Source organism: Plectrocnemia conspersa, unplaced genomic scaffold (genome assembly GCF_051122295.1).
Source record: "Plectrocnemia conspersa isolate PC_06_02 unplaced genomic scaffold, ASM5112229v1 ptg000012l, whole genome shotgun sequence".
In the NCBI taxonomy this organism is placed as follows: domain Eukaryota; kingdom Metazoa; phylum Arthropoda; class Insecta; order Trichoptera; family Polycentropodidae; genus Plectrocnemia; species Plectrocnemia conspersa.
Genome location: NW_028277176.1, coordinates 23,627,781 through 23,640,578, shown reverse-complemented (window position 1 = coordinate 23,640,578; position 12,798 = coordinate 23,627,781). Strand labels below are relative to the sequence as shown.

General features: G+C 29.1%; 1 protein-coding gene across 1 annotated transcript; it reads left to right on the top strand.

Moving 5' to 3' along the window:
* The first annotated feature begins 5,681 nt into the window (after positions 1–5,681).
* Positions 5,682–12,237, top strand: LOC148228656 (uncharacterized). The gene is made up of 5 exons (XM_088200381.1): positions 5,682–5,950; positions 7,990–8,273; positions 8,343–8,718; positions 9,755–10,003; positions 10,075–12,237. The coding sequence occupies exons 1-5, from the start codon at positions 5,841–5,843 to the stop codon at positions 11,171–11,173; spliced, it is 2,118 nt and encodes a 705-aa protein (XP_088056507.1). The 5' UTR covers positions 5,682–5,840; the 3' UTR covers positions 11,174–12,237.
* The last annotated feature ends 561 nt before the right edge of the window (positions 12,238–12,798 follow it).

Sequence of the window (12,798 nt, the reverse complement as noted above, 5' to 3'; positions counted from 1 at the left end):
TATTAAAAAGTTAAAGGAAGCTGGTCTGAAGAATAAGATTTAAACTTTTGCTAAGAGACAGTTATTTTTCTCTTTGTTTATTTAGGTTTAACCTTTTACATAATTATTTTATTATTTTGGATTCCAAAAGCTAAAAAACACATATAATTGCGATTATGTAGTATATTTTATAGTAAAGTCTCAGACTAGTAACTCTGAAGTTGTGGGTCAAGCCCCGGAACTTAGATTTTTATTTATAAAAATACGCTATTATTAAAAAATAAAAGTTACGACAAAATTTAATGTGTTTAGCAGGTACTCAGTGACAGCGTTGCCAAATATACTGCTGTTTAAATAATTGTTGTTAAGCAAGTATTATTATAAGATAAGTAACAGACAATAATGTTCCACTCTAAGATATTAAATTGGCCAGATATTCGAGAGTAGAAAAGAGCGAAGCTGTAATTCGCTTCTGACTTAAAAATAGATTCAAATCTTTCTTTATTGATGATGTAAAATCCGACAATTCTTATGCCTGCACTACACTCTCTGGAACTTGGCCAAGGTTGGCCAAGGACGGAGAATATAGTGGGTTACTTCGGTCGAGTTCGGTTCTGTCCGCTCTAAAATCTCTCGTAAGTTGTCCGAGGTTACCGAGAACGGGAGGTAAAGTTGGGGTAATTCAGTCAACTTGGCCAGCTTCGAGCGCTTCCGAACATTGTCGGCAAACGGACCGCAGTTAAAGGAACCGAAGTCGGAGCTACTCATTCGAGCGGTGAGATACTTCCCCTTTCGCTCTCTCGCGTGTTAAGTGACGACAGTGAGAGAGATAATGATATGGTTTCTTGCAAACTGAGATAGAACGAGTAACTCGGTTCAATTTTAGTATGCGCGTAGGCCCCCTGTGGTCAACACGCATGTCGAGCGCTGCATCGTAGTCACGTGGTCAAGTTATAATACCACATGCTTATCGAGGACTTCAACAGACTCTTACTGACAACTTTGAATATTTAAGGGCACCAACAGGGATTAGCTATATTTTTGATAGTATATTCTTCTAACAGATATTGTTATTATATTTTTTTATATAAAATTAAATAATTAGTAGTACTTGATTTTGTTAAAAAAAATCGTTTCGAATATCCTTATGTATTTACCTAGATCGGCTTATATAAATGTCACACCATAACGAATTATTATTTGGAATCGATGGCGACACATTCTAGGATAGTCACAGATGTGGTGTTCGTATTCTGAAGTATCATTTTTATGCCTTATGCCATTTTGCAAAACCCGACAAAGATTTTGCGTAAATTGAATATTTACGACCGAAAAGTTTTCACTGATATTGTATTGGTGAGTGCCCACACAAACTTTTATAATTATCAGTAGCGTAATTATAATAATATGACAATTTAAAAATTGCGATTATTTGGCACATTTTTCGATCGCGCGCAAATATGCCAGCTGTACGTGACAGAAGCCGCCGTCCGGACGGCATATGAAATTTGCGGCAGTGTGTCGTAGGTCTCGTTCGACTTCGAGTAAGCGAACTTCCAGAGAGTCTAGTGCAGGCATTACCTAAATAGCGAAAGTCAATATACCGGAATTCGGCAACAAAGGTTTAAACATTGAAACACGACCTATTTGGCGAAGAACTTGTTTTGCCAATGATGATTAGTTGATTTCTTCTTTACCACAATCTCTGTGCTGTTTTTACGCTTGTATTTTGCTGATATTAATTACACTTTTAACTTGCCATTAACAACCTTCAAAGACTGACTGGTTCTTAATTATCCAACAAGGAAAAAATACACAATACAAAAGAGTTGATGCACACTACATATTCAAAATACGTTATTTCAATATTTTTCTAGTCGATATTAAAACTCCGAAACCCAACATGTGACGCATATAGTATACAATTCTACTATTTCTTTCAGACGTAATGTCAACATAGTCTGGCAGAAAAACCACGTAGATATAGTAATAAGTTAATAAAAAATCGAATAATTTGCATTTTACCTCTAATATGTGTAAATTTATTTTTTGCATTTTATCTATATCGGATGTTTGTTTGACTTTTATCAACATTTTCGAACTTCTGCATTTTTTTTATATGTTAAATAAACGTTTCCGGTGATTAGGGAATTTGCAATTAACCGCCATGATGACGTGAGTTCATCTTATGTTGATGGAATTAGGTTGTAATTTAATATAAAAAATATTACCGTATTATAAAATATAATATATAATACATAAAAGCATTGCATAATACTATTATACTTTTTCATGCACATTTATACTCGTTCTATCTCATTGCATAGAAATATATCGATCGATAAATTTATGAATGATATATATTGATTGATAAATTTATGAATGACATATACATATGTATATAATAAGATTTTATTTGACGATTGCGATATACACAGCGACAAAATAAATTGGATTAGATTAAAATATTTTTTTACAACAGGAAATGCTAACCGCTTGTATTATATATGATATATCTTTTTTTTAATTATCAGCTTTTCGCAGTTTAATATAGATTTTCTGCTTAAAACCGACATAAAATACATGAAAATGATGATTAATTATTTCATTTTAATTTTTTGACATAGATAACTACTAATGCGTAATCAAATTATATGTTTTAAGTATACAATTCAAACATTATTAAGGCTTTGTATACATAGCTTTCAATATGCTAGAGAGGATTACATTAGTTTATTTTCAAATATAATTTCAATATTATCAAAAACTTTTAACTTGAGTGCCATAAAGATCTAGCACTTTCATTTAATTTCAGTATCGTCTAAAAAAGTAATTTTTAATAATGGATAATGTTGCGCAATAATCTTTGTTTGAGAATTAATATATATGTAAAAACATGCATGAAGTATTGGGTGCCAAGAAATATTTTCTTGACAAATGTATTTTATTATAATATACACTGATACACTAAATGGCGTAGCAAAAATTAAAACTCGTTTTATTTGTATATTGCTTATCGTTAAAGGAAATGTCACGACATATTAGGCAATGCAGCAGCAAGTCTCATGATTTTTCCTCGAGAACCCCTTGCTTATTTTGAGTAACAAAAAATTTACAATCATTGTTTTTATACTACATAATTATTCTTTAATTTAAGGAAAAGTCTCGACTATTTGATTTGGGAAAATAAGTTTAATTTAAAATTTAAAAAAAGCTATAGATTAACTGCTTGGATTTTTTTCGTATAAAAAGTTCAATTTAATACATTTTATTTATTACATAAACCAATTATTTTATATATTTTTTTAGTTCAAAGCTTAACAATTGTCTTGTTGAATTTATAACACAATTTTTTAGATAAGTTGCATTACATTAACTGATTCAAGACTGAAAAAGAACAAAGCAAGAATTATAATATTAAAAATAAAACTTGAATATAACTAAAAAAATAGTAAGATGGTAATATGCTTCAAAAACAATGTACTTAAACTAAATTAAAATAAAACTAAATGTATATTAATTATAAATATATGTTAGAAAACAATGTACTTAAACTAAATTAAAATAAAACTAAATGTATATTAATTATAAATATATGTTAGATAATAATACAAAAATAGTTTCAAGGTGTTCTTATCAAGTCGGGGTCCACTACTTTAAGGTATTCTAACCCTAAGGGGTGTGACTTCGCAGCCAAAAAGACGTTAGAAACTGGTAATAATTTATTAGTTAAATTTACATATTGCGACAAACTATGATCTAACTATGGTTGAGAAGCTGGCGGAGAGATGATGTCAGAGACAGATCCTCACAGAATCTTTGGTTTCTCCTCGTGGGAAATTAGTCTTAAATATTAAGGGTTGCAAAGCTAGTTGACGAATCAAAACTATGCAGCTAATTGTTGCACTCGTTTTTTAGAACAATGAAGTATGTATACGTCTATTAAAAGTGACATTAGTTTGCTAGACACCTTTCCTAGATCGAATTGTGCAATGGGAATATTGTCGCCGTACCGTGATTTTTGTCTTCCGATAATATATTGTTTCCATTGACCGTTTTGCAACAAATATTCTTTCAATGCATCGGAGAATAATTGCGTGTTATTTATGTGAACCCTTTTTTATAGATGTAACAAGGGCTTTTGTGTTGTCCCGTCCTTTACATTCTATTGTCTAATTCATCTATATTATTTGCAAATAATTATAGATAACTCTATTATAGAAATTGATAATATAAAAAATAAATTATAAGTTATATTGTAATTACATATTAAAAAAATAGGTATATTATCTGTGATGAGAAATATGTTAAGTTTTTACATAAAAAAAACCTTACTAATTATTGTACAACAATATTATATATGCTTAATAAATTAGATGAAAAACAAATTAGTGAAATGAAAGTATTTTAAAATAATAATATATTTACTAGTATAATTGATAGATTGGAATGCTTGGATATTCAAAAAATGTTGAATATGATTGTTTTAGTATTTATTTATAAGATGTAAAATATTATGTTAGTAGAGTATTTTAATAAGTATTTAATAATAAATAAATATGTACCTAGATATAATATTGGAAATAGAGACAATTAAAGGATAGTTAGGTTTAAGAAAATGAGGACGGCCAGGGGAATAATGTACGGAAGTGTGAATTTGTATCCTCAATGAAATAAAGAAACACCTTCATGCATTAAGAAATAAATTTAATAATATAAAAAATTATTTCTTAATTCCATAATGCGTCACGATGGTTAAAGATATATACTCCTATTTTTTATGCAAAAGTTAAAGTCAAAATAGTTGTGGTCATTTATAAAAAAAAATCGTTTCACTTTTATTTTTAGCAAGGTGAACATACGTTCTCCTTTGAGAAGGATCGTCTTTCTCAAACATGTTGTTCTCCTCAAACAACAATTTCGAATGCTTTGATATTTTCAAAATCTGGTCACCTTACCATATACCGATATTCATTCGGAAGATTTGGCAGAGCTAGGTAAGCCTATCCTGTAATGATCTATTGAAATTATAATTTTAAAGCTATAGCTTATATTTATAACTAATTCCGATATTTACAGACACGATAGAATTGAAAAATAATATGGTTTATGTATAAGTTGAACCCAGTTCTTTCAGATATTTGTCATTTACTTATATCACTGATTTATAGAGCTGGTTAGCCCAAATGTAATTAGTCGAAACTACTGAAGAGCAAATGTATGTAAGGCTTAATATTTCCTTTCAGGCGAGACATTTCTACTTCAGACTTCAGATGTTACTTCAACAACTCCTCCAGATACTCACATTTATATATGTTCTTTGATTTTGATAAACACTAACTATTTGCATAATACATATAAATTTAAGCTTGGTTTAAAAAACCAAATATCATAATACGCACCCAGCTTCCACACTTTTTTTGGAATGACATTCATATAACTCAGAAGTAAGTAAGTCTGATATGTCTTATTGATTCTAGACTTCGAAAATGCAATACTGTGATCGTTTATAAAATGCAGGGGCACTCCCATTCGAGTGCGCCTTGGGCGAGTGCTATATTATTATGTAGGTCTCTGATTATACACATGTTTTCAATACGGGGAATTCCTGATAAAAAAATGATGGGAGATTTTGCTTGACGAAATAAACTTTCCCATAGCAACTTATGTCCATATATACAACCGCAAAGCGATAAATGAGCCAGTCGCTAGCGAAGTTTCGTATTGTGTGCTCGCTCGTCGTTTTCGCAATGTTTATATTGTGTTTTATTCGCAGCGAAGACTAGAAACGCGACCTTGTGCGGAACAGTGAATAATAATATTCAAGATGTGAAAAATTGAGTGTGAGAAGTCATCAAAATATGTTCAAACAGTGGGACAAGGAGATCAGGGCCGACAGGATTTACTTGCCGGCTCACGAGAACAGCGAAGATGAGACAAAAGGCGTTCCCATTGACAGAGAAATGATTAAGTGAGTTGTGAAAAATGCTTAAGTCCATATACTTTCTAATAATAATAATAATAATAATAATAATTGAAACAATGAGGTAAATCCTAAATCAAAATACGGTGACCATAATAAGAGTAATCAAAACCTCAATGTGGCAATCGGTAACCAATCTTAATTGTTGTACATAAATACGTATTTTAAATAAGTATTTTATTGCTAATATTATATAAAGGTATTGTCTTTTTAAAACTATTTCTATATTCATAACCATTTATTCTCCTCTCTGTGTATATGTATAATAACCATTCCATTTTTCTTCAAAACTACAGATAAAAATCAATTATCTAACAGTATAAACAGATCTATAATTAGCTAATACAATAATGCAGCGTAAAGCATTATTAATAAATTAAAAATATAATGAATACGGTAGAACAGTATTATAAGTCAGAGATCAATTATCACAGATAAGGTGTTCCTAGATTTTACTTATCGAGATAAATAATTAAAATAAAATCAAACTGACATATAATATATTAATTGTAAGCTGTAATAATAATTTAAAATGATCAAATAGTTGACAATCACTGTTTTACAGACTTTGATTTCAGTTTGGTGTATTATTACTTAGTTGTAACGCATTGGGCTAATGAAAATCATGTTTCTACGTAATATTATAATTTTTATTGATTAATCGAAAAAAATAATAATAATAAAATATCACATGCTTTTACATAAACGATTCTGTACTTGAGGCGTTGTTGAACCAACCAAAAATATAATTTATGTATAATAAATCTTTCTTAATATCCATGATAAGCGTAAATAAGTTGACAACTCGAGATGCAAGGAATTTTAAATTATTTGTTTTTTGCATTTTAGATAATATGATTTTGCTGTGAATACATTTGTGTTTTGATGTATCTTCTAAAAGTATTTTAAGGAAAATTATATATTTAATTATAAAAACATCACAAAGGATATAATTGTATTTAACACAAAATGTCTATTCTGAAAAATGATATTTTTAATTGTCAACTTATTCACGCCCACTATAGATTTAATAGTTATAAAAAAAAATCACTGTGAAACAAAGAGTATTTATGTACAACTGTTGATAGTGACATCACACTTTTCTGTGAAAATACAACACAAGTAATAATAAACCATTGGTAATATTTTATTATCATTTTTTAAACACAATCTTATCGACTTTTGAAATTAATTTAGAAAATGCATCTTAACGCAAAATATCTACACAGGAAACGAGATAGCAAATAAAAAGTTTATTTGATCGCTGATAAAAAAAAAATTATTGAAACTTTGTAAATACAAAAATGGATGGCTTCAGTAACTTTTTTTATAACTTTCTTTGAAATTATTATTTTACTTGTAATAAAAAAAATGATGCATGTATGAATTGTTAATTCTACGTATGTATATAATACATTTGTAATGGTAAAAATATCGTTGTAAATTATTTTTAAAATATTTTTTTAAATATCTATAATAATAACATAATTGTGGTCTAGTTTACCAAAAAAATTATATTTAAATCTAAATAATGAATATAAAAGATGTGCTTAGAGCTAATAGTAGGCGCGTAAACCCAAACTTGTCATCTCTTTCTCAATTATGAATAATGATGAAATGAGAGTTCTCGAACTGACTGTGTTAATGCGAATATATTGAAAAGTATTTAAATATACAAAATAAAAATAAATTTTAGCCACGATAATAATATGACAATTTTAACAATATTTGTGCATAACAAATTTGTGACACAAATAATAATTTAATGTAACCTCAATATGTTATTAAATAATCGTTCAATTTTACTATAAGCGAATATTTTCCACATTTTTGTTATCATATATGTTTAGATCCGTATGTGTTTATTATTTAAATATAAAGAATTTATTTATGTGTACACTAAATATTATACATATGTACATAAACATACATGCTAATCTAAAATGTACACAAGTTTTGTGAGCGTCGATAAAACAATAGATATAGTATTTCAGTATTGCTTATGCAATCGTATTTATTAATTTCAGTTATATAAATAGAGAATTCCCAATGCCTGTTAAAGACAAGAATCAATGTTCATGCTACTCAATACCGACATCGTTCGTACAGCATGGAGAAAAGCAAGGATGTCAAGCTGAACTCGAATCATACAACAGATTGTCTGCTGTTAAACTGCCTACGAATGTAAAAGAAACTTTATGGCAAGCTGCCTTTCAAGGTATTTGCTATGCTGGAAGATCTTACAGAAACGCACGAGATGGACGATTGATGACCAGGGAGCATGATTTAGTCCTATTCAATAAATATGACGGTATGAAAAATAATATAATGTTTGATTAAAATTATATTTAAACTTAAAAAAATCTTTCTTGATTTACAGATAAATACTTTATATCATTGATCGAAGTTAAATCGACGTGCGACGATCCATCAAGAGGTTTCATTGTCAGCGATGCGAATTCTATCAAAAACAATAAACGGTCTGGCCAACATCAAATCCGTGATCACTTAGAAATTATACAAAATGTTACCCAGATTCCGGTGAGCGATATAAACACGTTCTTGTTTTGGCCTTACTTGACGAGATGGACCACTGATCCCAGAGGAAATAGAGTGATGCGATGGGAGAATGAAAAGAATCTGCACGTTTTTACTGACACATTTTCTGAACAGGAAGCTTTCAACGAATGGTTATATAAAAATGTTTTATGTGGAAAATCGATTGATAAGGAGCATTTTAATAAAGTATTTCAAAGGTATGTATATTATTTTATTTATATTTAATTTGTATCAAGTAATGTTGTGTCCTGAATCTTACAATGAGTGACTTGTTCATTATTTTAATTACCCAAACTGTAAAGGATCTTGGAAAAAAAGAAAATGGGAGTTAAGATTATTGTCTTAATCATATATATTCCTTCAAAATTATGTTCTATATGTCATAGTTGCGGTGAATATAACCATTTAGAATAAGTTTGTACTGTTGTAATTCACATACATTCAGATTTTTTAATAACTCAAATAATTAGCTTGTAGTTTATTATTCGTCAATAAAGTAAACATTCTGCAACTACCAATATCTCAAGAATCGAAAAATTGATTAGATCGAATTTTATGTTGATTTTCGCAACGATTTCCGTCATTTGGTCGATCGTCATTAATTACGTTATTAAGAAAAAATAATAAATTTAATCTAAAATTACTGGATAAAAAAATACTTTTATTTCTGTGTGAAATTAAAATAATAACTATTTCAATACTGTTTTCACAATGATATTCTCCCAATGAGATAACAATGAATATTTTTCAGATTTATTAAAAAACTCTGAAATTATTTTATAATGGAATGCTAATAAATTATTCTCCAAACTTAATCAATTTAATTTTGTGTATCAAATTCTGCATAGCTTTTGAGCATTCGTGTTTAGATACAGTGATGTTTCAATGCAAATTAAGTGCCTATATGTGTTTTATTGACTTCAAATGGCATTCGATAAAGTTGAACACATTGATTGTAAATTTAGCAAAACGATGTCTAGGAGTTGTAAAGTTGACCTAGTTGACTATAATGTCTCTCAATTGTTCTTTATTAGCTACAATTTTATTTTTAGCACTAATGTCACCCATACGAAATTTCTTAAACTACCGATAAATATTTCTCTGACTTTTGCTACATTGTGCTTCAAGTTAAACTCGTATAAAAAGTATACATTAATATTTGGTTAGCACGATGCTATATAAAGCCCCTTTTTAGACTTTATGTGCAAAAATTATGTGTGTTTATATTTTTAGATTCATCATATTGAGTTGTGGAATATTTGTTAATGAAATTCATGATGGGATGCTAGCATTGCTAACACAACAGCAAGTGAGTCTTTTACATAAAAAGCCAAAAAACGATGGAGCTCCTACAGTTATCCATGGAGCAGCAGGGACAGGAAAAACTCTTTTAATTTTACACAGATTGAGCTACTTACATGAATGCGGATTGTTAAACAAAGATAACAGAGCACTATACATATGTTACTGGCAGGGAATAAGGTTAGTGAAACTTTTATCTTCATCCTAACAATTAAAAAATATAGTAAAATATCAAATAAATATTTTTTTAGAACTGAATTCTGTCAAAAGTTAGAAAAGTTGAACATATCTGAATACGTTGACACTGTGATATTTCTTATAACCAGAGATGGCTTCTTGAAATACAAGAAAAATAAATACAGACACATATTCATGGACGAGTGTGAAGCTATATATTTAGCTTTCAACAAAGAAATCATATCGAACACCTTCAAACATATTAATAGATGCAGATTAAACGATTACGACGAAGATTTTCACTACCGTCAAATATATTATAATAAAGATACAAATGATTCAACTCCTTACGAGTACGGATATCAAATAGAAAACAATGAAATTAAAAGGAGTGTCAAACCGCCTGATCTTGTTTACGGGGACTTATGGTATTTGGTGGATAATAACCAAGTAACGATTTTCATCCCTAAATATTCTCCTGATATTGTGAAAAATCCTGATATTATATTATCAAGAATAGTGCGGAACACAAGAACGATCTATAATGTATTCAGTCAGTTTTACAATAATCCAACAATGTTAATGTCCGACACGGCTAGAAATACAGCTATAACTGATGAAAGTATCAACGTTGGACATAATATCATAGGTCCACCAATATATTGGATAGACTCGGAAAACTTTCCCACAGAATCGCTATGTCCAGACGTCCTCGGAAGTAAAACGTTCAACGCATTAATTGCCGGAATCATCGATTTATATGCAACCAAAGGGATCATACCGCATGATTTATGCGTTTTACCATTCTTAATCAGCGAACTATATCTACCTGAGAATATCAACAAAGCTATTGCGTCGTACTTTGTTCCGAATGGTTTTCAACCTACATCGACGACAAGCGTCGAAGAGTTCATCGTGACGAAGGATCAAAATAAGTTTCTTGTGCCTTGGGTTTTAAGAGTTAAAGGTTTGGAGTTTAAAGTTGTGATAATAGTTATTGAAGAAGATGATGGATTTGACCAAATGGAAGTTGAGGATCGTCGCAAAGTTTACATAATGGCTTCGAGATGTACGTGCCTTTTGATCTTAATTAGCACCAAAAGTGTGAAAGACGCAATTGATGTTTACAAAGTAATAAAGGCATATCCGTTTAATGAAGAAATTATAATGTAGCATTTTATATTTCAGTATCTGTATAGAACTTATTGATATGTTCCGTCAAAAAAGTTCATTTATAATTGTATAAGATAAATGATTTATAATTTCTATTTAATTTACATATATGTACACATATTTTCCATAAATATATTATATGTTAAGGACATATATTTTATAAAAACATACATATTTTTAACATATATATGAACATACATATTGAAAAAACAGCAAAGAGTTTTCAGGTATAATAAATAAACATTGTATTAGTTTAAACTTAACTATTTTTTCAAAATATGTTTTTGTTGATAGATGTTTATATAAATACTTTTATGTTAATAAATTTGTATATAATAACATATTATCTAACTTTATAAAATACATTATCAAACATCATAGTCGATTGAGCACAGTTAGATATTTAGGGTGTGTTATCAAAACAATTATACTTTCCATGGGTAATAAATACCGATTTTTTAAACCCAAACAAGTGTTTATAAAATGCAGAGTGCAGCCTAGGGCATGTGTATATTATTAGGTCTCTGATTATACACATGTCAATACGGAAAATTCGTGATTTTATGTCCATTAACTAGCGAACTTTCGCATTGTGCGCTTGCTCGCTGTTTTCACAATGTTTATATTGTGTGTTATTCGCAGTGAAGACTAGAAAAGCGAACTTGTGCCGAACAGTGAATTAAAATAATCAAGAAGTAAATAATTGAGTGTGAGAAGTCATCAAATGATGTTCAGACAGTGGGACAAGGAGATCAGGGCCGACAGAGCACTCACGAGCACATCAAAGATGAGATAAAAGGCGTTCCCATTGACCGAGAAATGATAAAGTGAGTTGTTAAAAATGCTCATTTCATACAATTACTAATAATAATAATATTTGCAACAATGAGATAAATCCTAAAACAATACATTGACCATAAGAAAAATCAAAACCTCAATTTGGCAATCGATCAACCTATCTTAATTGTTGTACATATGTACATACGTATTTTAAATTTGTATTTTATTGTTAATATAAAGGAATTATATATTGTATTATCTTTTATAAAACTATTTCTATATTCATTAGCATGTATTTTCTTCTCTATATAATAATACGTATAATAAGCATTACAATAATGCAGCATAAGGCATTATTAATAAATTAAAAATATAATCAATACGATAGAACTTTGCGATAGATTATCACAGATTTGGCTTTTCTATGTATTACTTATCTCGCAAATGAATATAGAGATAAATAAATAATTAAACAAAATCGAGTGAGATTGTATAAGTCAGTGATCAATTATCACAGATTTGGGTTTTCTAGAAATTACTTATCTCACAAATGATTATCGTGATAAATAAATAAAATAAAATCGAGCGAGATTGTGCAAAATAACATATAATGATTGTAAGCTGTAATAATAGTTAGGCATTATTAATAAATTAAAAATATAATCAACACTGTAGACCAGTAGTATAAGTCAGTGATCAATTATTACAGATTAGGTTTTCCTATCCTCAGGAATGAATATCGAAATAAATATTTAAAATAAAATCGAACTAGGTTTTGTGAAGTGACATATAGTATAATACTTGTAAGCTGTAATAATAATTTAAAATTATTAAAATGGATGACA